Consider the following 26137-nt stretch of genomic DNA (forward strand, 5'->3'; position numbering starts at 1 on the left):
CTTGAACCATTAGGATGCCGACTTGTTGGATGGGATTTGTTAGAACTTCCCAACCTCTTCTTTGAATTTCATGTCGGATCTCCGGATACTCATTTCTTTTGAGTTTGAAAGGGACCTCGGGGATCACCTTTTTCTTGGCCACGACATCATAGAAGTGGTCTTGATGGGCTTTGGAGATGAACCTTTCCATCTCCCATGACTCGGAGGTGGAAGCTTTTATCTTCCCCTTCCCCTTTCTAGAGGATTCTCCGGTCTTAGGTGCCATCAATGGTAATGGAAAAACAAAAAGCTTATGCTTTTACCACACCAAACTTAGAATATTGCTCGCCCTCGAGCAATAAACAAAAGAATAAAAGAAGAAGAAGAAGAAATATGGAGAGGGAGAGGGAGATGTGGTTTCGGCCAAGAGGAGTGTAGAGGGGTGTGTTGTGTGAATTTGATGAAGAATGGAGGTCTTTATATAGGGAAGGGATGGGGGGTTAAGGTTCGGCCATATGGGTGGGTTTGGGTGGGAAATTGGTTTTGAATTTTGAAGGTAGGTGGAGTTTATGAGGTAGGTTTATGGGGAAGAGTGGATGGATGTGAGTGGTGAAGGGGTGATGGGGAAGAGAGTTTGAGGTGATTGGTGAAGAGTTTTTGGGGAAGAGTGTTTATGGGGTTTTGTGAAAGAGAGTGGTGAGAAGAAGTGAGTGGAGGTAGGTGGGGATCCTGTGGGGTCCACAGATCCTGAGTGGATCCTGTGGGGTCCACAGATCCTGAGGTGTTCAAGGATTTATATCCCTGCACCCATTAGGCATGTAAAAATGCCTTTGTACTCAACTCTGGGCGTTCAGCGCCAGGTTGGTGGCCATTTTGGGCGTTCAGCGCCCATTTGTGTGCCATTTCTGGCGTTGAACGCCAGAACCATGCCTGTTCTGGCGTTCAGCGCCCAGAAGCTGCCCATTTTGGGCGTTCAGCGCCAGAACCATGCTCTGTTCTGGCGCTGAACGCCAGACAGATGCTCCTCCAGGGTGTGATTTTTCTTCTGCTATTTTTGATTCCGTTTTCTATTTTTATATTTATTTTGTAACTCCACATGATCATGAACCTAAGAAAACATGAAAAACAATAAAAATAAGAATTAGATAAACATTGGGTTGCCTCCCAACAAGCGCTTCTTTAATGTCAATAGCTTGACAGTGGGCTCTCATGGAGCCTCACAGATGTACAGAGCTTTGTTGAGACTCTCCAACACCAAACTTAGAGTTTGGATATGGGAGTTCAACACCAAACTTAGAGTTTGGTTGTGGCCTCCCAACACCAAACTTAGAGTTTGACTGTGGGGGCTCTGGTTGACTCTGCTTGGAGAGAAGCTTTTTCTGCTTCCTCTCCATGGTTGCAGAGGGAGATCCTTGAGTTTTAAACACAAGGGAGTCCTCATTCCATTGAAGGACTAGTTCACCTCTGTCAACATCAATCACAGCTCTTGCTGTGGCCAGGAAAGGTCTTCCTAGGATGATGGATTCATCCTCTTCCTTTCCAGTATCCAGGACTATGAAATCAGCAGGGATGTAAAGGCCTTCAACCTTTACTAATACGTCCTCTACTTGTCCATATGCCTGTTTTCTTGAATTATCTGCCATCTCTAATGAGATTCTAGCAGCTTGCACCCCATAGATTCCCAGTTTCTCTATTACAGAGAGGAGCATGAGGTTTATTCCTGAACCAAGGTCACACAGAGCCTTAAAGATCATGGTGCCTATGGTACAGGGTATTATGAACTTTCCAGGATCCTGTCTCTTCTGAGGCAATGTCAGTTGATCCAGATCACTTAGTTCATTGATGAACAAGGGAGGTTCAACTTCCCAAGTATCAATGCCAAATAATTTGGCATTCAGCTTCATGATTGCACCAAGAAACTTGGCAGTTTGCTCTTCAGTAACATCCTCATTCTCTTCAGAAGAGGAATATTCATCAGAGCTCATGAAGGGCATAAGGAGGTTCAATGGAATCTCTATGGTCTCTAGATGAGCCTCAGAGTCCTTTGGTTCCTCAGAGGGAAGCTCCTTATTGATCACTGGACGTCCCAGGAGGTCTTCTTCCTTGGGATTCACGTCCTCTCCTCTCCTCACAGGTTCGGCCATGGCGCTTATGTCAATGGCCTTGCACTCTCCTTTTGGATTCTCTTCTGTATTGCTTGGGAGAGTACTAGGAGGGATTTCAGTGATCCTTTTACTCAGCTGGCCCACTTGTGCTTCCAGATTTCTAATGGAAGACCTTGTTTCATTCATGAAACTTATAGTGGCCTTAGATAGATCAGAGACTAGAATTGCTAAATTAGAAGCATTTTGTTCAGAGTTCTCTGTCTGTTGCTGAGTTGATGATGGGAAAGGCTTGCTATTGCTAAACCTGTTTCTTCCACCATTATTAAAGCTTTGTTGGGGCTTTTGATCCTTCCATGAGAAATTTGGATGATTTCTCCATGTTGAGTTATAGGTGTTTCCATAAGGTTCACCTAAGTAATTTACCTCTGCTATTGCAGGGTTCTCAGGATCATAGGCTTCTTCTTCAGAAGAAACCTCTTGAGTACTGTTGGATGCAGCTTGCATTCCATTCAGACTCTGAGAGATCATATTGACTTGCTGAGTCAATATTTTATTCTGAGCCAATATGGCATTCAGAGTATCAACCTCAAGAACTCCCTTCTTCATAGGCGTCCCATTACTCATAGGATTCCTTTCAGAAGTGTACATGAACTGGTTATTAGCAACCATGTCAATGAGTTCTTGAGCTTCTGCAGGCGTTTTCTTTAGGTGAATGGATCCACCTACAGAAGTGTCCAGTGACATCTTTGATAGCTCAGATAAACCATCATAGAATATATCCAGGATGGTCCATTCTGAAAGCATGTCAGAAGGACACTTTTTGGTCAACTGTTTGTATCTTTCCCAAGCTTCATAGAGGGATTCACCTTCTTTCTGTCTGAAGGTTTGAACATCAGCTCTAAGCTTGCTCAGCTTTTGAGGAGGAAAGTACTTGGCTGAGAAAGCCGTGACCAGCTTATCCCAAGAGTTCAGGCTGTCTTTGGGTTGAGAATCCAACCATAATCTAGCTCTGTCTCTTACAGCAAAAGGAAAAAGCATGAGGCTGTAGACTTCAGGATCTACTCCATTAGTCTTAACAGTATCACATATCTGCAAGAATTCAGTTAAGAACTGAAAAGGATCTTCAGATGGAAGTCCATGAATGCATCAGAGAAACTAATTGAGGTTTCAGCTCAAAATTGTTTGCTCCAATGGTAGGAATGGAGATGCTTCTTCCATGTAAATTGGAATTAGGTGCAGTAAAGTCACCAAGCATCTTCCTTACATTATTATTATTTTCGGCTGCCATCTCCTTTTCTTGTTCGAAAATTTCTGAAAGGTTGTCTCTGGATTGTTGTAATTTAGCTTCTCTTAATTTTCTCTTCAGAGTCCTTTCAGGTTCTGGATCTGCTTCCACAAGAATGTTCTTATCCTTGCTCCTGCTCATATGACAAAGAAGAAAGCACAGAAAAATAATAATAATAATAGAGATCCTTTATACCACAGTATAGGGATCCCTGTGTGAGTAGAAGAAGAGGGGGAGACAAAGAATGTAATATAATGGAAGAAACACAACTGTGAGGAGGCTAGAGATGTGAGATGAGATGTTAGGATATGAATGAATAAATAGAATAAGATGGGAGAGAGAGAATTTTCGAAAATTATTTTTGAAAAAGAGTTAGTGATTTTTGAAAATAGTTTTTTTTTTTTGAAAAATGTTAGTAATTTTCGAAAATTTTTAAAATCAAAAATAAAAAAATAAGAATAATTAGTTAATTAAAAAGAAATTTTTGAAAAAGAGGGAAGATATTTTCGAAAATTAGAGAGAGAGAGAGTTAGTTAGGTAGTTTTGAAAAAGTTAAGAAACAAACAAAAAGTTAGTTAGTTAGTTGAAACAAATTTTGAAAAGATAAGAAGTTAGGAGGTTAGGAAAGATATTTTGAAAAGATATTTTTGAAAAAGATAAGATGAGAAGATATTTTTGAAAAGATATGATAGAAATTAGTTTTTGAAAAAAGATTTGATTTTTAAAATCACAATTAATGACTTGATTCACAAGAAATCACAAGATATGATTCTAGAACTCAAAGTTTGAATCTTTCTTAACAAGCAAGTAACAAACTTCAAATTTTTGAATCAAAACATTAATTAATTATGTTATTTTCGAAAATTTGGTATAAAAATAAGAAAAAGATTTTTGAAAAATATTTTTGGAATTTTCGAAAATAACTAAGAATTTTTGAAAAAGATTTGATTTTTGAAAAAGATTTTGAAAAAGATAAGATTTTCAAATTGAAAATTTGATTTGACTCATGAGAAACAATTTGATTTTAAAAATTTTTGAAAAAGTCAATCCAAATTTTCGAATTTGATGAGAGAAAAAGGGAAAGATATTTTTTTTGATTTTTTTGAATTTCTTTTTGAAAAACATGAAATTTATGCAATGCATGAAATTTTTAGATCAAAACAATGAATGCATGCAAGAATGCTATGAATGTCAAGATGAACACCAAGAATACTTTGAATGTCAAGATGAACATCAAGAACATAATTTTGAAAAGTTTTTTTTAATGCAAAGAAAACATGCAAGACACCAAACTTAGAATTCTTAATGCTTAGACAATAAGAATTCAAGAATGCATATGAAAAACAATAAAAGACACAAAACAAAAAATCATCAAGATCAAACAAGAAGACTTACCAAGAACAACTTGAAGATCATGAAGAACACTATGAATGCATGAGAATTTTCGAAAAATGCAAGATGCACATGCAAATGACACCAAACTTATGATATGACTCAAGACTCAAACAAGAACACAAAGATATTTTTGATTTTTATGATTTTATAAATTTTTTGGATTTTTTCGAAAATTATATGAAAAAGAAAAAATAAGGATTCCAAAATTTTTAACATAAATTCCAGGAATCTTGCATTCTTAGTCTAAAGCTTCAGTCCAGGAATTAGACATGGCTCACTAGCCAGCCAAGCTTTCAATGAAAGCTCCAGTCAAAAACACTAGACATGGCCAATGGCCAGCCAAGCTTCAGCATTTTAACATCAGAGTATATTGCTCTTGATAACAAATTGCAAGCCTCAGTCCAAATAAATTTAGACATGGCTTTACAGCCAGCCAGGCTTCACATGCTTCATGAAAAACTAGAATTCATTCTTAAAAATCTTGAATAAAATTTTTTTTTGAAAACATTTTTATATTATTTAATTTTTTTTTCGAAAACATAGAAGAAAATTTTGAAATATTTTTGAAAAATTTTTTGAAAGAAAAACAAAAAGAAAATTACCTAATATGAGCAACAAGATGAACCGTCAGTTGTCCAAACTCAAACAATCCCCGGCAACGGCGCCAAAAACTTGGTGCTGTTGCCGGATCAAACTTGGCACTGATGTTACCGGACCAAAAGCTTGCCGAAAACTCAAACAATCCCTGGCAACGGCGCCAAAAACTTGGTGCACGAAATTGTGATGTTCAGGCTCAAACTATTCCTGGCACGTGAGCAACTTGGTACGCGTAATCGTGATTACACATTCATAATTTGTCACAACTTCGATACAACTAACCAGCAAGTGCACTGGGTCGTCCAAGTAATACCTTACGTGAGTAAGGGTCGAATCCCACGGAGATTGTTGGTATGAAGCAAGCTATGGTCACCTTGCAAATCTCAGTCAGGCGGATATAAAGTGAAAAGGGTGTTTTCGAATATTATATAATAGAATAGGGATAGAGGTACTTATGTAACTCATTGGTAGGAATTTCAGATAAGCGAATGGAGATGCTTTTCGTTCCTCTGAACCTCTGCTTTCCTGCTATCTTCATCCAATCAGTCTCACTCCTTTCCATGGCTGGCTTTATGTGATACATCACCATTGTCAATGGCTACTTTCGGTCATCTCTCGGGAAAATGATCCAATGCCCTGTCACGGCACGGCTAATCGTCTGGAGGCATCACCCATGCCAATGGCTTCATCTTATCCTCTCAGTGAATAATATGCTCACGCACCCTGTCACGGCACGGCTATTCATCTGTCGGTTCTCGATCATGCTGGAGTAGGATTTACTATCCTTTTGCGTCTGTCACTAACGCCCTGCAATCGCGAGTTAGGAGCTCGTCACAGCCATTCAATCATTGAATCCTACTCGGAATACCACAGACAAGGTTTAGACCTTCCGGATTCTCTTGAATGCCGCCATCATTCTAGCTTACGCCACGAAGATTCCGGTTAGGAGATCTAAGAGATATTCATTCTAGCTTATTTCATGTAGAACAGGAGTGTTTGTCAGGCACGCGTTCATAAAGGAGAAGGATGATGAGCGTCACACATAATCATCACCTTCATCACGTTCTTGGGTGCGAATGGATATCTTAGAAGTGAAATAAGATGAATTGAATAGAAAACAGTAGTACTTTGCATAAATCTTTGAGGAACAGCAGAGCTCCACACCTTAATCTATGGAGTGTAGAAACTCTACCGTATGAAAATACATAAGTGAAGGTTCAGGCATGGCCGAGATGGCCAGCCCCCTAAAGCATGATCAATAGTCTCCTAAGATGAACAATGGATTAAAAATGAGACCAAAGATGTCTAATACAATAGTAAGAGGTCCTATTTATAATAAACTAGCTACTAGGGTTTACATGAGTAAGTAATTGATGCATAAATCCACTTCCTGGGCCCACTTGGTGTGTGTTTGGGCTGAGCTTGAGTGTTGCACGTGCAGAGGCCATTTGTGGAGTTGAACGCCAGTTTTTGTGCCAGTTTGGGCGTTCAACTCTGGTTTTGGCTCCTTTTCTGGCGCTGGACGCCAGGTTTGGGTAGAAGGCTGGTGTTGAACACCAGTTTACGTCGTCTATTCTTGGCCAAAGTATGGACTATTATATATTGTTGGAAAGCCCTGGATGTCGACTTTCCAACGCAATTGGAAGCGCGCCATTTTGGGTTCTGTAGCTTTAGAAAATCCATTTTGAGTGTAGGGAGGTCAGAATCCAACAGCATCAGCAGTCCTTCTTCAACCTCTGAATCTGATTTTTGCTCAAGTCCCTTAATTTCAGCCAGAAAATACCTGAAATCACAGAAAAACACACAAACTCATAGTAAAGTCTAGAAATGTGAATTTAACATAAAAACTAATGAAAACATCCCTAAAAGTAACTAGATCCTACTAAAAACATACTAAAAACAATGCCGAAAAGCGTATAAATTATCCGCTCATCAGGCATCACCGTTGTCAATGGCTACATCCCATCCTCTCTGTGAAAATGGTCCAATGCGCTATCACTGCATGGCTAATCATCTGGCGGTTATCGATCATACTGGAATAGGATTTACTATCCTTTTGCGTCTGTCACTACGCCCAGCACTTACGAGTTTGAAGCTCGTCACAGCCATCCCTTTCCAGATCCTACTCGGAATACCACAGACAAGGTTTAGACTTTCCGGATCTCAAGAATGGCCATCCATGGGTTCTAACTTATACCACAAAGATTCTAATATCTCGGACTCGGTCCCCTGTATTAGATATCTAAGAGATATTCATTCTAGCTTGTTTGCATGTAGAACGGAAGTGTTTGTCAGGCACGCGTTCATAAGTGAGAATGATGATGAGCGTCACATAATCATCACATTCATCATGTTCTTGGGTGCGAATGGATATCTTAGAATAGGAATAAGCTTGAATTGAATAGAAAAACAGTAGTACTTTGCATTAATCTTTGAGGAACAGCAGAGCTCCACACCTTAATCTATGGTGTGTAGAAACTCTACCGTTGAAAATACATAAGTGATGAAGTTTCAGGCATGGCCGAATGGCCAGCCCCCATAAAGGTCTAAGATAGCATAAAACTAATCAAAGAGAATGTAAATACAATAGTAAAAAGTCCTATTTATACTAAACTAGTTACTAGGGTTTACAGAAATGAGTAAATGATGCAGAAATCCACTTCTGGGGCCCACTTGGTGTGTGCTTGGGCTGAGCATTGAGCTTTACATGTGTAGAGGTCTTTCTTGGAGTTAAACGCCAGTTTGTAACCTGTTTCTGGCGTTTAATTCCACTTTGCAACCTGTTTCTGGCGTTTGACTCCAGAATGCAGCATGGAACTGGCGTTCAACGCCAGTTTACATCGTCTATCCTTAATCAAAGTAAGGACTATTATATATTGCTGGAAAGCCCTGGATGTCTACTTTTCAACGCAATTGAGAGCGCACCATTTGGAGTTCTGTAGCTCCAGAAAATCTACTTTGAGTGCAGGGAGGTCAAAATCCAACAGCATCTGCAGTCCTTCTTCAACCTCTGAATCTGATTTTTGCTCAAGTCCCTCAATTTCAGCCAGAAATTACCTGAAATCACAGAAAAATACACGAACTCATAGTAAAGTCTAGAAATGTGAATTTTAATTAAAAACTAATAAAAATATACTAAAAACTAACTAAATTATACTGAAAACTATGTAAAAACAATGCCAAAAAGCGTATAAATTATCCGCTCATCAGGAGGTCCTTGAATATTCGAATGTCTAGCATATAATTGACTTACTGCTTGCTCCAGTTGATGAAGGATTGTTTGAAGTTGATTTACTGTTTCCTTGAGGCGAACCTCTGATTCTCGGGGTGATAGATTTGGATTTGGTACATTGGGAAGTGGTGATGTTTGGGAGTAATTGGATTGGAATCGGGGTAAATGAGGATCATACGGTGGTGAATGGTGAAAAGGAGCTTGTGAGTGTGGTGGTTCGAGGTTATGTTGAGAGGATGGCCTATAAGCACATGGTGGGGCTTGTTGGTAACTACGAGGTTGTCCACCATGTCTATTTGCTTGGTATGCATTGTAGAATGGTCTTTATCCATGATATCTTGGAGGGTATTATTGCTTAAAGGGTTGATCAGATCCTCTTGGCTCCATCCATCTTTGGTTGCTCTGACCTTGATGCATGTTCCTGTTATAACTTCCATTCCTTTCAATAACATTAGAACCAAACTCAAAGCGGAAGGGGTGAGAATTCATAGTAGCTAAAAAGAAATAAAGAGGGGAAAAATAAAGACAAATAAACAAGTAAAAAAATATATTTACAATAACCAATAATAAGGCACACGATTGCAGTTCCCCGGCAACGGCGCCATTTTGATGAGAGAACTTTTGCGTGGTCTAGAAATTTGAAGATAAATCCTCGTTGCAGGTATAGCTTCTAAACCAACAAAAGTCATTTCTTACAAACGTTTCGGTTGTCACAAGTAACAAACCCCTAAATAAATTGATAACCAAAGTATTCAAACCTCGGGTCGTCTTCTCAAGGAACTGCAGGGAAGTATGTTCTTATTATTGGTTATGGAGGTTGTAAATTGGGGTTTTGAGAATGAGGAGTGAATAGTTTAATTAGCAAATAAAGTAAAGAGTAAATGTCCTTTCCGGGCCCTAACAATTTGCCCGATGGACTTCCCACCCCCTAAGAAATCTAAATACCCAAATCGATCCCTATCTATTATGATTTCAGTACGTTCCAGTCCCTGCAACCGGATCCGAGCAGGTCACTGGCTGATGTGTCAGTAACTTGTCCACGTGGGTTTCTCTCCTTCATAATTGGGACAAATCGCCCCCTGTACCTTTGTTGAAACGCTGCGTTTCATTATGAGCGTTATCTCCTGGCTGTTTATAGTTATTTAGGGTTTTTTCTTTATTCTTCGTTGTCTTCATTGTGTGTAGAGTGAAGATAAAGGGTTTTCTCCTGAAGAACAATATGGCTATGAAAGTCAGAGACTCTTCTTCACGAACCGTGGAAGAAAGCAATGAAGCTGGGAAGAATTTGTGCTGGAGTCCGACTCTGGGTTCCACTGGGAGTATAGGAGAAAAGGCAAACCAAGGCAAGAAAAGATTTGTAGCACCCAGATGTCATTGTGGCACATATGCAATATTGTTTCAATCTAGCACTGCAGAAAATCCGAACAGACTTTTTTTTGGTTGCTCTTATTTTAAGGTAATCATTTTTCAATTTTAGTTTTGTTTCAAAATTCCTTGCCATTACCATGGAGTGTTATTTGTTGCAGACCGCAGCTCCACATTGCAAATACTTTGCTTGGCTTGATGAATATATTGAGTCATATTCACATAAAGCTTATGTCAATCAGAATGGTGTGGTTGAAAGTTTGAAGACGATGGAAGAAAGATTGGAGGCACTGGAAGTAATGATGGCAAAGCAGAAAATTGAAAAAACATTTGGAGGCAACACTAAATGCAGAACATTAACCAATTTTTTAGTTGGAATTGCAGTTACACTTATAATTTCATCAATTTGTAGTGGGTTAATTGAGAAAAATGTGAATTTGATTTAGTGTGCAAAGTTATGTAAATAGAAGACAACTACTTAATGTATTTTTGTTGAAATTCATAGCTTGTATGAAGACAACAACTGATGTTATGATTATTTACTCTAATACAGTAATACTTAATTTATTTTATTTCATGTAGTTATTAGAATTTAAAATAGTGTATTGAGATATTATCATATTGTATTATTATGAGTTTGTGAAACACATGTCTATGAAGATAACAATGTAAATAAATATTCAAATTTGTGAGAAATTTGGAATTGCACTCCAATTCCTGAGAGTTTCATAATAGTTGAAACCAACATATAAAGTGATTAAGTGATTCACAAACCAAAGCATGAGTATTTTACAAAAAGTTCACTCCAAAATATGACCTGCTCCAGAAGTTTCACTCAGAAGACCATGTGTGTTTTTTCAACTTGATACTAAAACAAAAACCAAAAAAATTGACTGTATCTCTAAATCAACATTGAGTATTATGTAGACTTCAAATCAGAACCTAATCATAACATCAACACTATAACCAAAATAACTAAGATAGAGTCTCCCCCTAAACCAAAGTTCTACATTTCCTAAACAACATAATATCCATATAGCAAGTTCTTTCACTGTTTTTTTGGTGGAGGCTTCATTCCTGGAGTTGGAATGAACTTGAATAGCCTTGATGAGGTCCCAGTGCTAGCTGCTGCCAAAGTTTCATTGGAGATTGTATGAGAGGTTCTCTCTAAGCCTTGTCCTTCTGGTTGGGCTTGTATATTGTGAGGAGGTTCGTTGGGTTGCACTAGAGGACCTGGGGGCCTTCTGACACTCTGTTTGGGCCTAAACTTTGGTGCTGCATAATGGGGCTGAGCCTTTGATGCCTGAGTTGTGGCCTGATTCATTAGAGTTGTTTCATCAATTCCTGGAACCTGGTAAAACAATAGTGAATCACATTTGGACTCCAAACTACAACTTTTGTGTTCAAAAAAAGTACAGAACTATGGTGTGTCTATTTACCTCTGCAGTTGGGGCATTTTGTGAAATGTTTATCTCATCTGGCTCTACATGTGGCCTCTTTGGCATTTTTTTCTTGTTTTTCCTAGCCGTATCCTGTATGACAGAAACATGTTTTGTAGCCACATATGTTTTCAAATATTAACTCATTGTGAATACTCAAAGACACAACCCAAAATGTATACGAGTTACAAAATACTTGTCCAAAGAAAAAAACTTACAAGAGGGTCCAGGTGAATAGGTTCAGGTTCTTCAACATGTATGTTATTTACACCACCATCAATACCAGCCACATTCCCTATAGGGTGAGGGGCAGGAGCTAAATTTTCAGTCATCACAACCAAAGCTTTGCTAGCCGCTTTTGCCTTCTTTCTTTTTGGTTGCTAGTCGGGTTTAGCTGGTGCTCCCTTGCATGTTTTATAATAATGCCCCTTCTCCCCGCATTTGCTACACGTTACCTGAAAAGTTCTTCTCACTTTGTCGCCAATCACTGGAGGGGGATGGGGTGCACCGGAATCAGTCCTGCGTTTCTTTGGACGACCAGCTGGTCTTACTATCCTGGGGGGTTGTGGCTTTGGATGGTTTGTCTTCTCCCAAAATTCTTCGCTGTTCACCAGATTTACACATAAGTCATATGTTTTCCTCACAGAATCCATAGTGAGATAAGGGCTCACAAAGTCTTCGGCAGCCTTAATTCTCAACTTAGAGATAGCAGCAACTGCGTGGACACATGGCAACCCTATACAACAGCAATAAAAACATGAATATGATGCGGTAAAAAATGTGAAAATAACAAGACAAGAATTATAATTAATGTTTACCTGTCAACTGCCATGTATTGCAAGTGCATGTATGTTGTTGGATATTGACACCCAATTTGTGTTTTCCCCTAGTAACTTCAAATAGAACCCTGTCATTATCTCCGCTCCATTGTGCATTCCATTTATGACTCTGTAGTTTAATGTGCTTGTCAAGTCTCCACTGCTGTGCTGGTGCCAGTTTCCCAGTGCACCTCCCTAAAATTCTCTTGTGCTTGGCCATCTTTTTCATTATTGTACACCTTATCTCTTCACACATTGTTAGAATCGGCTTCTCCCTAGCCTCAACTATCATAGAATTCCGAACCTCACACATGTTATTGGTGAGGCTGTCATTCTTCGGACCATGACTGAAATATGCCTTGCACCAAGCTGCTAGGTCAAATTGATTCATATACTCCCATCCTCCGCGGCACTCACTTTTAAACTTCTCCATTGATGCTTTGAACTGCACCTGAGTAGTGCACTTGACAGCATGCCATAACAGTCCCTTTACCTGCTTGTTATTGAATTTTTGTTGAAGATTCTTCCAAATGTGCAACACACAATTTCTATGGTGTGCATAGGGCATGACTTCCTTTGTAGCATGCATAAGTCCCTACAAGTTTGGTTTAAAAACCAAATATAAGTCCTTTATAATTGCTACAGACATCTAATTATAATTTAGTTATATTGTCAAAATTGCATTTTATTAAACTGAAAAAGGCATGCCAATTATAATTGTTACAAACATCTAATTATAAGTCAATCATATTGTGCAGAAATGCATTTATAAAACTGAAAATGGCATGCCAATTATAACTGTTACAAACATCTAATTATAATCCAACATGTGCAACATAAGTCTATAGCCATAAACTAATTATAAGTCAATTATATTGTGCAAAAATGCATTTATAAAACTGAAAATGGCATGCCAATTATAACTGTTACAAACATCTAATTATAATCCAACATGTACAACAGAGGTCTATAGACATAAACTAATTATAAGTCAATTATATTGTGCAGAATTGCATTTATAAAACTGAAAATGGCATGCCAATTATAACTGTTACAAACATCTAATTATAATCCAACATGTGCAACAGAGGTCTATAGACATAAACTAATTATAAGTCAATTATATTGTGCAGAATTGCATTTATAAAACTGAAAATGGCATGCCAATTATAACTGTTACAAACATCTAATTATAATCCAACATATGCAACAGAAGTCTATATCTAATAAGTCAATTATATTGTGCAGACTTGTATTTATAAAACAATATCTAATAATCTAAACAATATCTACACTATAATCCAACTAAACTCTGCAGAATTATAATCAATATCAGAATAGGTTGGCAAATGATGTTACCTTCTGTTGGTCGGACATGAGATTCCATCCACGCACTTGATGGTCTCCCAAATCATCCTGAAGTCGAGTTAAGAACCACATCCAGTTCTCTGTATTTTCTGCTCTTGTAACAGCATATGCAATAACGAATACATGGTTGTTAGCATCAAGTGACATTGCAGTTAGGAGTTGGCCTCCATAATACCCTTTTAAAAAGCATCCATCTAGGCCTATTAGTGGTCTACAACCCTTAACAAAACCATTTCTGCACGCATCTAAACATATGTAAATTTTGTCAAACAGCGGTAGAGATTGCGGAATTGGGTCAACACACATGTCAGCCGTGCTGCCTGGGTTACTCCTGTGCAACTCTTGTAAATAATCCCACAACTTCCCATATTGTGCCTTGTCATTCCCAACAACAATTTCCCTGGCTGCTTTCAAAGCCCTTTGGATCATTTTTGGATGGACCTGAACATTGTAGTCCTGTTTCATATGCTCCGTTGCTTCCCTCGGTGTTAGCTTAGGCTGTGTTGCCAACCTTTTTTCCAGCTTATCTGTGACCCATGCCTTATCGGCCAAATTGCTTCCATAATCCCTTCCACATGTATGCTTGTTGTGAAATGTTTTTATCTCAAATGCCATTGTTTTTTAGTTCCTTGCCACATATATTAACCATGGACAGTTCTCCTTCGCACATCTAGCCCTGACCCTCTCCTTCTCATTCTTGATATACATGCAATCTCTTCCATCCCAAACAAATACATCCTTCAAGGCCTTCTTAAATATCTCTATAGTCGAAAATTGCATTCCAAGCTCAAACCGAACCTCTCCATATTCATTTTCTTCATTGAAATCAAGTCCGTGCATTGTTCTCTCATCCTCAGAAGATACCAGGGTATGACACTCTTCAGAAGCATATTCATAGTTGTAGTAATCACTGTCACTCTTCTCATTAACCACTGCTGGACCTCCTAGTTCATCTTCTACTGGCCCTCCCATATCTGTTTCTACTGGCCGTTGGGCAGAACCCAACCCACTAGGAGGTGTCTCAGTTCGATTTCCTTTACTAGATTCACCGTATAGCACATGTCTCTTCCTCCTCCTCCCAGTATACCTCTTTGATGATTTCTTACCATTTTTCTTAGGTGACACTTTCTTCTTGTTTGATGGAGACACAGATGCTTTTTCCTTTATTTTTTTTCCATGTCTTTTTGGTGACTCAATATCACTACTATCAGTCTCAAAACTAGGAGGAGGAGGCTTGTAGGCCTCATCCTCGGCACTCTCGTATCCATCATCCGATGAGGATTCCTCTGTGACCACAACGGGCTCTTCCTCTGGTTCTGCCTCTGGTTCGACTGCCATTGGTTGACTTACCGGGTGCTCAAAGTAGATGTAGAACTCATTTCTATCTGGACAACTTAGAGTGGCTTCACACATGTCATTAATATCCTGGTCACCCTTAAGGATATGAAGCCCAAACTCCAGGTTTCTTGCTGCTGGATCAAGCCAGTAAATTTCTTTGTATTCTATATAACCTAATCCCCTGAAGAGTTCTTCCAAGTCCTTCTTGTTGACAAAATCAACATCCATGGGTGGAAATTTTTCAATCTTTATATCTACGTACCGTAGCACTCCATTTGGATCTTTCTTGAGTATCCCACCATGATGAAAAATAGGGATAACAAACACAGACATCTGTAAAAATCCAAACTATAACTCAGTAACAGAGCTATACTTCAAACTTAATCAACAGCAAATAGACTAAAATATCTATCAGTTAAGAATTCTTAACTCATCAATAAGCAAAAAGGTAGAAACTTTCAAAGTTAACATCACTATTATAGTTTTACAACAACCCTAACTCATCAAACAAAGCTAGTGCTTCACCCCATCCACCCTAATCAACATGCAGAGGAGAACTGAGTTATCAAAGCTAATTTCACTCCCACTATCTGACACACTCCTCAATTTGACTACAGTGAAACATAAAGTAAGTAGAAGAGAACGAAAGATTGCTTACCGTTTCAAAGAAACTTGCCAAATGCTTCCAATGTCTTCCCACACAGTGGTGCAGCAGGATCGCACGTCCTCAACGTAACGCTCTTTTGGAGGGAAGGAGAAAGGTTTCAGAGTTAGGGCCAAATGTAAATGAAGAGGGAGAGGAAGGTGTTTTATGGAATAACGCTCATAATGAAACGCAGCGTTTCAACAAAGGTACAGGGGGCGATTTGTGCCAATTATGAAGGAGAGAAACCCACGTGGACAAGTTACTGACACATCAGCCAGTGACCTGCTCGGATCCGGTTGCAGAGACTGGAACGTACTGAAATCATAATAGATAGGGATTGATTTGGGTATTTAGATTTCTTAGGGGGTGGGAAGTCGATCGGGCAAATTGTTAGGGACCGGAAAGGGCATTTACTCTAAAGTAAATGAAGAACAAGTAATTTAAATGGCAAGTAAAATAAGTAGATGACTGTAAATAAATAAATAACTGTAAAATAAACTTTTAGCAAGGTATGAGAAACTAGAGGTCCTATCCTAACTATCCTTATCAATGATGATGAAAATTGAATCTGAATTCCACTTTGTTAACCTTTACTAAGATAAAGGAAGGTCAAGGGATTAATTGGTTTGATCTTCGAATCCTATTTATTTCCTAAGAAAAGATTGGGATTATTGAAGTTCAATTTAATTAACAAAGATAACAATTATCAATCATGTTTGAGTTTGATAACTCCTGAGTTACTGATTTCTTAACCAAGACCAAAAGAAGAAAAGTAAATCTACTAGCATAAAAATGTCTTTAGATTGGGAATAATAATAATGTAAATAAAGAAAGCAATATTAAATTAAAATACCTCAAATAACATTAATTAAGAAAATCATAACATGAATGTAGCATAAGCCAGATAGGCAACATAACTAATATAAGCATTAAAGTATCTGAAAGTAAGAGATAAATATAAAGTAAAAGAACATTGAACCTGATAAAGAGATAATCCTGAAAGCGAATAAAATCCTAATTCTAAATCCTAATCCTAAAAAGAGGAGAGAGAGAGGAGAGAACCTCTCTCTAAACAAAATCTAAATCATGAAAACTAACTAAAGTGGAGACTCCCTTTGAATGGATGCATTCCCCCACTTCATAACCTCTAGTCTATGCCTTCTGGACTTGGATTTGGGCCAAAAAGGGCTTCAGAATTCGCTGGGAGCATTTTCTGCAATTTCTGGTGCGTGGCCTCTGTCACGCGTCCGCGTGGGTCACGCGGTCACGTTATTCGGAGTTTTCTTTATCACGCGGTCGCGTCAGTCATGCGACCGCGTCATATGTATTTTGCTCGAGGCGCGCGGTCGCGTCAGTCATGCGGCCGCGTCAATGCCTTTTCGCGCTTGGCATGCGGCCGCGTCGTCCATGCGATCGCGTGGATGCCCGTTTCTCCAAAAACTCCGTTTTGTGCTTTTCTTCCATTTTTGGTATGTTTCCTTTCCATCCTTTGAGTCATTCCTGCCTTAGAAGATATGAAACTACTCAACACACTAATCACGGCATCGAATGGAAATAAAGGTAATTAAAATAATTAATTTTAAAGCATAGGAAACATGTTTTTCACACACATCACATAATAAGGAAGGGAAAGTAAAACCATGCAATTAATATGAATAAGTGGGTGAAGGATTGAATAAATCACTCAGATTAAGTACAAAATATATCATAAAATATGGGTTTATCACTGACCCACCTGTGCCTCCAAATTTCTAATGGAGGACCTTGTTTCATTCATGAAACTTAGTGTGGTCTTGGATAGATCAGAGACTATGGTTACCAGGCCAGAATGGCTCTGTTCAGAATTCTCTGTCTGTTGCTGAGAAGATGATGGAAAAGGCTTGCTATTGCTAAACCTATTTCTTCCACCATTATTATTATTATTAAAGCCTTGATTAGGATTCTGTTGGTCCTTCCATGAGAAATTTGGATGATTTCTCCATGAAGGATTATAGGTGTTTCCATAGGGTTCTCCCATGTAATTCACCTCTGCCATTGCAGGGTTCTCAGGATCATAAGCTTCTTCTTCAGAAGATGCTTTCTTAGTATTGTTGGATGCAGCTTGCAATCCATTCAGACTCTGAGAAATCATATTGACTTGCTGAGTCAATATTTTATTCTGAGCTAATATGGCATTCAGAGTATCAATTTCAAGAACTCCCTTCTTCTGAGGCGTCCCATTTTTTACAAGATTCCTCTCAGAGGTGTACATGAACTGGTTATTTTCAACCATTTCAATGAGTTCCTGAGCTTCTGTAGGGGTTTTCAGATGAAGAGATCCTCCTGCAGAATGGTCCAATGACATTTTTGACAACTCAGACAGACCGTCATAGAATATACATATGATGCTCCATTATGGAAGCATGTCAGTAGGACACCTTTTGATCAGTTGCTTATATCTTTTCCAAGCTTTATAGAGGAATTCACCTTCCTTCTGTCTGAAGGTTTGGATTTCCACTCTAAGCTTGCTCATATTTCGAGGTGGAAAGAATTTAGCCAGGAAAGCACTGACCAGCTTATCCCAAGAGTTCAGGCTTTCCTTAGGTTGTGAATCCAACCATGTTCTAGCTCTGTCTCTTACAGCAAAAGGGAAAAGCATAAGCCTGTAGACCTCGAGATCAACTCCATTGGTCTTGACAGTGTTACAGATTTGCAAGAATTCAGCTAAAAACTGATGAGGATCTTCCATTGGAAGTCCATGAAACTTGCAATTCTACTGCATTAGAGAAACTAATTGAGGCTTAAGCTCAAAGTTGTTTGCTCCAATTGCAGGAATTGAGATGCTTCTTTCATAGAAGTTAGAAGAGGGTGCAATAAAATCACCAAGCATCTTCCTTGCATTGTTGGCATTGTTATTGGGTTCGGCCATGTTTTCTTCTTTTTCGAAAATTTCTGTCAGGTCCTCTCCAGAGGGTTGTGCTTTAGCTTCTCTTAGTTTCCTCTTAAGAGTCCTTTCAGGTTCAGGATCAGCTTCAATAAGAATGTCTTTATCCCTGTTCCTGCTTATATGAAAAAGAAGAGAACAGAAAAGAAGAGGAATCCTCTATGTCACAGTATAGAGATTCCTTTATGTGAGTAGAAGAAGAGAAGAATAGAAGAAGGAGAATAGAAAAATCCGAACACAGAGAAGAAGAGGGGGTTCGAATTTTGAGTGGAAAAGGAGTGTTAGTAGATAAATAAATAATTAGAAGGAGATAAGAGAAAGGAAATTCGAAAATTAAAATAAAATAAATAAATAAAAAAAATATTTTTGTTTTTATTTTAATTATTGGTTAGTATTCGAAAATTAAGAAGGAAAATAAAATTAAATTGAAATTTAAAACAATTAGTTAATGAAAAGAATTTTTTTTAAAAAAAAAAGTTAGTGATTTTCGAAAATTGGTGAGAGGAAAGTAGTTAGATGGTTTTGAAAAATATAGGAATTTTAAAAATCAAACAAAAAGTTAAGTAGTTAATTGAAAAAGATTTGAAAATCAATTTTGAAAAGATAAGAAGTTAGAAAAGATTTTGAAATTAAGTTTTGAAAAAGATATGACTGAAAGATATGATTGAAAATCAATTTGAAAAATATTTGAAAAGGAAATTAAAAAGATTTGATTTTGAAAATTAAAGTTGATTTCTTGATTAACAAGAAACAAAAAGATATGATTCTAAAATTTAAAGATGGAATCTTTCTTAATAGGCAAGTAACAAACCTTAAAATTTTTGAATCAATCACATTAATTGTTAGTAAAGATTTTAAAAATCATTTTTAAAATTTTCAAAAATCATAAAAAAATGAAAAAGATTTGATTTTTGAAAAAGTTTTGAAAAGATAGGATTTTTAAATTGAAGATTTGACTTGACTCATAAGAAACAACTAAATTTTTAAAATTTTTGAATAAGTCAACTCAAATATTCGAATTTTATGAGAAGAATAAGGGAAAGATATTTTTTTGATTTTTGAGTTTTTAATGAAGAAAGAGAAAAACACAAAAAAAGACACAAGACATAAAAATTATGAATAAAAACACACAATGCATGCAAGAACACTTTGAATGTCAAGATGAACACCAAGAACTTATTTTTGAAAATTTTTAAGAAAAGAAAAACATGCAAGACACCAAACTTATAAATTTTCAATGTTTAGACACTAACAAATTGAAAATGCATATGAAAAACAAGAAAAGACACAAAACATGAAAATGCAAAGATCAAACAAGGAAAATATGCAAGAACAACTTGAAGATTATGAAGAACACATGCATGAGTTTTCAAAAATTTTAATGAAAATTAAAAATATGCAATTGACACCAAACTTACAATTAGACACTAGACTCAAACAAGAAACACCGAATTATTTTTGGTTTTATGATTTTATTAATTTTTTTTTATTTTTTCGAAAATTATTTTAGAAAAAGAAAAATAAGGATTTCAAAATTTTTAATAGGAATTCCAGGAATCATGCAATGTTAGTCTAAAGCTCTAGTCCAGGAATTAGACATGGCTTACTAGCCAGCCAAGCTTTCAGTGAAAGCTTCGGTCCAAAACACTAGACATGGCCAATGGCCAGCCAAGCTTTATCATACAAATCAGGCATACAACAGCTGAATTGATGAGAATCAAAAAGCTCTTGTGATGATGAGTTGAAACCTCGGTCCAAAAGATTAGACATGGCTTCACAGCCAGCCAGACTTCAACAGATCATCATGAAACTCTAGAATTCATTCTTAAAAATTTTGAAGCCATAAAATAATTTATTTTTTATTTTTTTCGAAAATAAAAAGAATAAACACAAAAAGCTTAAAATTAAAATAAAATTACCTAATCTGAGCAACAAGATGAACCGTCAGTTGTCCAAACTCAAACAATCTCCGGCAACGGCGCCAAAAACTTGGTGCACGAAATTCTGATCTCTAGCAACGGCACCAAAAACTCAATACGCACGTTCATAATCTCAAATTCTTTTTCACAACTCCGATACAACTAACCAGCAAGTGCACTGGGTCGTCCAAGTAATAAACCTTACGTGAGTAAGGGTCGATCCCACGGAGATTGTCGGCTTGAAGCAAGCTATGGTCATCTTGTAAATCTTAGTCAGGCAGATTCAAATGGTTATGGGATTTTGATAATTAAATATAAATAAAATATAAAATAGGATAGAAATACTTATGTAATTCATTGGTGAGAATTTCAGATAAGCGTATGGAGATGCTTTTCTCCTTCTGAATCTCTACTTTCCTACTGTCTTCATTCAATCATTCCTACTCCTTTCCATGGCAAGCTGTATGTGGGACATCACCGTTGTCAATGGCTACTTCCTGTCCTCTCAGTGAAAATGGTCCAAATGCGCACTGTCACCGCACGGCTAATCATCTGTCAGTTCTCGATCATGTTGGAATAGGATCCAGTAATCCTTTTGCGTCTGTCACTACGCCCAACACTCGCGAGTTTGAAGCTCGTCACAGTCATCCCTTCTCAGATCCTACTCGGAATACCACAGACAAGGTTTAGACTTTCTGGATCTCAAGAATGGCCGCGAATAATTCTAGCTTATACCACGAAGACTCCAATATTTCGAAATGGAGGCTAAGAGATAAACGCTCAATCCAAGGTAGAACGGAAGTGGTTGTCAGGCACGCGTTCATAGGTTGAGAATAGTGATGAGTGTCACAGATCATCATATTCATCATGGTTGAAGTGCAAGCGAATATCTTAGAATAGGAATAAGCTTGAATTGAATAAGAAAACAATAGTACTTTGCATTAATTCATGAGGAACAGCAGAGCTCCACACCTTAATCTATGGTGTGTAAAAACTCTACCGTTGAAAATACATAAGTGATGAAGGTCCAGGCATGGCCGAATGGCCAGCCCCCTAAACGTGATCTCTGAACATAAAATTATTCAAAAGACTAACCAGAGATATAAAATAAATCACTAAAAGTAGTTTTTATACTAAACTAGTAGATAGGGGTACATAAGATAAGTAAGTGATGTAGAAATCCACTTCTAGGCCCACTTGGTGTGTGCTTGGGCTGAGCATTGAGCTTTCATGTGTAGAGACTCTTTTTGGAGTTAAACGCCAGGTTGTATCCTGTTTCTGGCGTTTAACTCTGGTTTGCAACCTGTTTCTGGCGTTTAACTCGAGAATAGGGCAGGAAGTTGGCGTTTGAACGCCAGTTTGCGTCGTCAAAACTCAAGCAAAGTATGGACTATTATATATTTCTGGAAAGCCCTGGATGTATACTTTTCAACGCAATTGAGAGCGCGCCATTTGGGTTTTTGTAGCTCCAGAAAATCCATTTCGAGTGCAAGGAGGTCAGAATCCAACAGCATCTGCAGTCCTTCTTTAGCCTCTGAATCAGATTTTCGCTCAAGTCCCTCAATTTCAGCCAGAAAATACCTGAAATCACAGAAAAATACAAAAACTCATAGTAAAGTTCAGAAATGTGATTTTTGAATAAAAACTAATAAAAATATACTAAAAACTAACTAAAACATACTAAAAACTATGTAAAAACAGTGCCAAAAAGCGTATAAATTATCCGCTCATCAAAGATTCTTGGACTCCTTTGGCAACCAATACTTCTTTCTCCACTATGTACCAACCCAAGAAAGACCTTGAGTTGGTATTCCGTTTCCAAGATAGCATATTGATGGGGGCCAATGAAGCTCATAGGTGAAATTGCCACCCACTCAATATGTTCTTGGTTGTCAACTCCTTCCTCACCAACCTCTTCCTCCTCCTCTTCCCCATCACTCATATTATAACATGGAGGTTGTGAGAAGTCTACCTCCATGTCTCTCTCAAACTCAATGGGAAGAGGCTCATTAGGCTCATTAAGAGGATTGATCAAGGAGGACAAAAAATCATCAATGATGGAATCCTCATCTTGATCAATCTCCCTCATATCTCTCTTTCTCTCCTCCGGTTCACATACTTCCCTTTCTCCCTCTTGTTCCAATTCATGCGCTATCTCTTCTTCTTTTTCTTGTGGCTCCATGCTCTCCTCTTCACTACATCCTTCAATTGTTCCCTCACATCCTCCGAGAGGAGTGTCTTGATTATATTGGATAAGCGTAGAAGAGTTAAACAGTTAACCGCCTCGGCTATGGTAGCCATGAATTGCCCTTGAGTCTTTCGAAATCCTTCTTGCACTTGAAGAAAGGCTTGAAGGTCTTGATGGTCATGGGCCAAGGGTGGGGAAGCTTCATATTGTGGTGAAAGAGAGGGTTCATAGTTTGGGAGAAGAGTAGTATATGTGGGAGGTGACTCATGTTGGTAGGTGTCTAGAGGTGCTATGTAAGAAGGTGTATGGTGGTAGTGGTGTGGTATTTAAAAATGTGGTGATTGAAGGTTATGTTGGAGGTATGGGTCATAGGCATATGGTGGTGGAGGTGTATAATCAAGATGAAATCCACCATATCCTTGGGTTGGGTATGTGCATTGGGAAGGGTATGGCTCATTGTAATATAGAGAAGGTGGCTCCTTCCAAAATTGATGCTCCAATCCCATGATGCAATCTGAAATTGAGGTTATCATGCCCTACAAAATAAGCACAACCAAACTCCAAACCAAGAGGGTGATAACTCATAGAGAAAATTGAAAATGAAAAACTGAAGACATCAATTAACAAAATAAACAAAATCCTAATTACCAACAAAAGCAAACAAGCAACAAAAAAGTAGCTATTCACACTATGGACATATTTACAACAACCAAAACTATAACACTCATGACGCTAGTTCCCCGACAACGGCGCCAATTTGATATAAGAGAATTTATGCCAATTCGGAAGACTAGATAAAGTAATTCCGTTGTGAGTATAGTCCAAACCGGCAATGGATCCTCTCAATCAAAATTCAATCCAAGATAATGTCACAATTCAAACCAATTTAATCGAGAGTATTTCAACTCCCGGGTCATTCTTCCTAGGAACTAATGCTGATGAGTGCGCAATTTTGGTTGTGGAAAGCAAGGGTTTTCAATAATGATTGAAAGCAATAAAGAAATAAAGAGATAAAAGAACTAGACAAAATTGCAACTAATAAACTAATGAAAGAACAAAAGAACTATGTATGTAATATGAACAAGTAAAACTATAAAGTAATGGAAAAGTGGTTCAAAACATAAATGCAACCTTGACTTGGGATGAGTTATGGAATCCTTTCCTTGCCATAACCACAACTATGATAATTATCATGAGTTAATCTCGCCTAGTTAACCCCAAACATCGAGGAGTAAGTCAAGCAAGCATAATTGACCTTAATCCATAAGTCTTAACCAACTTACCAAACTAGTTGATAAAAGGCTAGCTTTAATGGAAATAAGAATCAACTAACTCCCAAAGAATTACCACTAAATGTTGGACATTATGGCTTTAGTAATCCATAAACTCATTTTCCCAAGCCAAGGGGTGGAAATCTACCCCATAACTAAGCTTGGCATTTCATCAAACACATAGAGGGCATAAACATAAAACATGGAAAAATTGGGAAAATGGTAAAAGCTATGAACCATAAATGATCAAAATCAATAAAAGCAACCCAAACAAACATATAGAAGCCATCAAACATTAAATTAAACAACTAGGAATTCAAAATTGCAAAACTATGTGAAAATTGACAAGAGAGTAAAATATATGAAAGTGAAGAACAAGAAATGTAATTGGAAGAGAAATTAAAGAAATACTTACAATGTAAATTGCAAAATCCAAAAGCAAGACTTGAAGTATAAAATTCTACAAAACTCTAATTAAACCCTAAGAGAGCAAAACCTAAAACTACACTACACTACTCCTAATATGTTTTTCCTAATCTAAAGTGAGCTCCCTTGTTATATGTTGCATTCCCCTTCATATAGCCTCTCAAACCAGCCTCCAAGCCTTCAGAAATGGGCCAAGAAAGCCCCAAAATGCAAGTGCATGTGCATTTTTAATGAATGCATGTGCGTCCACCTGTGCGAACGCACAGACGTGTGTATCCGCACACTCTGCGAAAAATCTCGACTTGTGCGTACGCACAAGAGGTTGTGCTCACGCACACCAGGCGATGCTTGATTGGACGCGTGACGCGGCCCATGCACACGCGTGGCTCTAATTCAATGGCTGTGCATACGCACGCATGTCTGTGCGCAAGCACACTAGGCTGAGCTCTTCTCCTTTGTTTTCTTCATGTTTTCTCCCTTTTTGCATGCTTTCTTCCACTTCTACCAAACCATTCTTGCCTCTAGGACCTGAAATCACTTAACAAACGTATCACGGCATTGAATAAAATAAAAGTGGAATTAAATTGCTCAATTTAAGCACAAAAATGCATGTTTTCACATTTAGGTTCAATTTAGGGATCAAACACAAAAGTATGCTATTTTGGTGAATAAGTGTGAGTTTATGTGATGAGATCCATCTAAATTAAGCTAAAATATATCGTCAAATATGGATTCATCAGCCGACTCGTCTTCAGAAGTGGTATGATGGATTTAGGGTTCCATTTAAGGAGGGCCATAAGATCACTATTCAGCCATCCACGTATGAAGGCCTACACTGGAGTATTAGGGCTGGTACCAGTAGGCCTGTTAGGTTAGACATCTGTCTGGGGAGGACGTGCTAGACCATCCCAGACTTTCGACCTTCCCCGATGATGTACACCCCACCCCCAGTCAACCTAGGGAGGTCTTCCACCTTCCCCGAGATGTCCCTTATCGTCGTAGGTGTGACAGGGAGGTTCGACCAGACACACGAAGGCCAGCTCAGAGAGAGAGGGGTGCTAGGGATCTTGGAGGAGCTGCGGTGCTGATGATGGCCAAAAGTAGGTTTGCAATTTTTCTCAAAATAGAATTGGCGTTGCAAGTATAGTTCCAAATCCACAATCAACCAACATCAAAGTTTAATTCAAAAGATAAGTCACAATCCAAAACAAATATAAACTGGGAGTTTTAAATCCCAGGTCATTCTCCCTAGGAATTGCAATGAAATATTCAATTATTGGCTAAGAGAAAATTGGGGGTTGTGATAGCAAGAGACAAGAAAATTAAAAGACAAGGAAGTAAATAAGCATGCAAGGAATTAAAACTCAAAGCAAGTAAATCAACAATAAAATTCAAGTGACAAAAAGGACACTTGGCAAGGATTGGGGAATTGAGGATTCCTATCCTAGTCATGATCCTAGTTATGGACCACAAACATGATAATTGAGTAGAATTAATCCCAATTAGTCTATCCTAACATCCAGGATAAGTTAAAAGGGCATAATTGATCTCAATCCATAAGTCCTAGTCAACTCACTAATTAACTTAGTGAAAGACTAGCGTCAATGAAAACTAAACCAACTAACAATCCTAACACAATGTGGAATGGATATCCATAACTCAAGTTCACCTAATTACCCAATTCCAAACCAAGAATGTGAAAACTATACAAAAGCTAAAAGAGACATTTTGTCAAATACTTAGCATGCATAAAAGGGGAAGCATATTAAATTGCAACAATAATAAAATCTATAACTATCAATTGCAATAAAATGATAATTACAACTCAAATAAGCATTAAAGA

General features: G+C 37.9%; 1 protein-coding gene and 1 non-coding gene across 2 annotated transcripts; one reads left to right on the forward strand and one right to left on the reverse strand.

Moving 5' to 3' along the window:
- The first annotated feature begins 2882 nt into the window (after positions 1-2882).
- Positions 2883-2990, forward strand: LOC112738852 (small nucleolar RNA R71). The gene has a single exon (XR_003169806.1). It is a non-coding gene; the product is annotated as a small nucleolar RNA R71 (small nucleolar RNA).
- Positions 2991-11006: 8016 nt separating this feature from the next.
- LOC112735185 (uncharacterized) lies at positions 11007-14198 on the reverse strand. The gene is made up of 5 exons (XM_025784753.1): positions 13575-14198; positions 12216-12810; positions 11853-12133; positions 11398-11490; positions 11007-11309 (listed from the first exon to the last, which is right to left on the reverse strand). Exons 1-5 carry the CDS (start codon positions 14196-14198, stop codon positions 11007-11009), a joined length of 1896 nt encoding a protein of 631 aa, XP_025640538.1.
- Between the last annotated feature and the right edge of the window lie 11939 nt (positions 14199-26137).

Source organism: Arachis hypogaea, chromosome 13 (assembly GCF_003086295.3).
Source record: "Arachis hypogaea cultivar Tifrunner chromosome 13, arahy.Tifrunner.gnm2.J5K5, whole genome shotgun sequence".
NCBI lineage: Eukaryota > Viridiplantae > Streptophyta > Magnoliopsida > Fabales > Fabaceae > Arachis > Arachis hypogaea.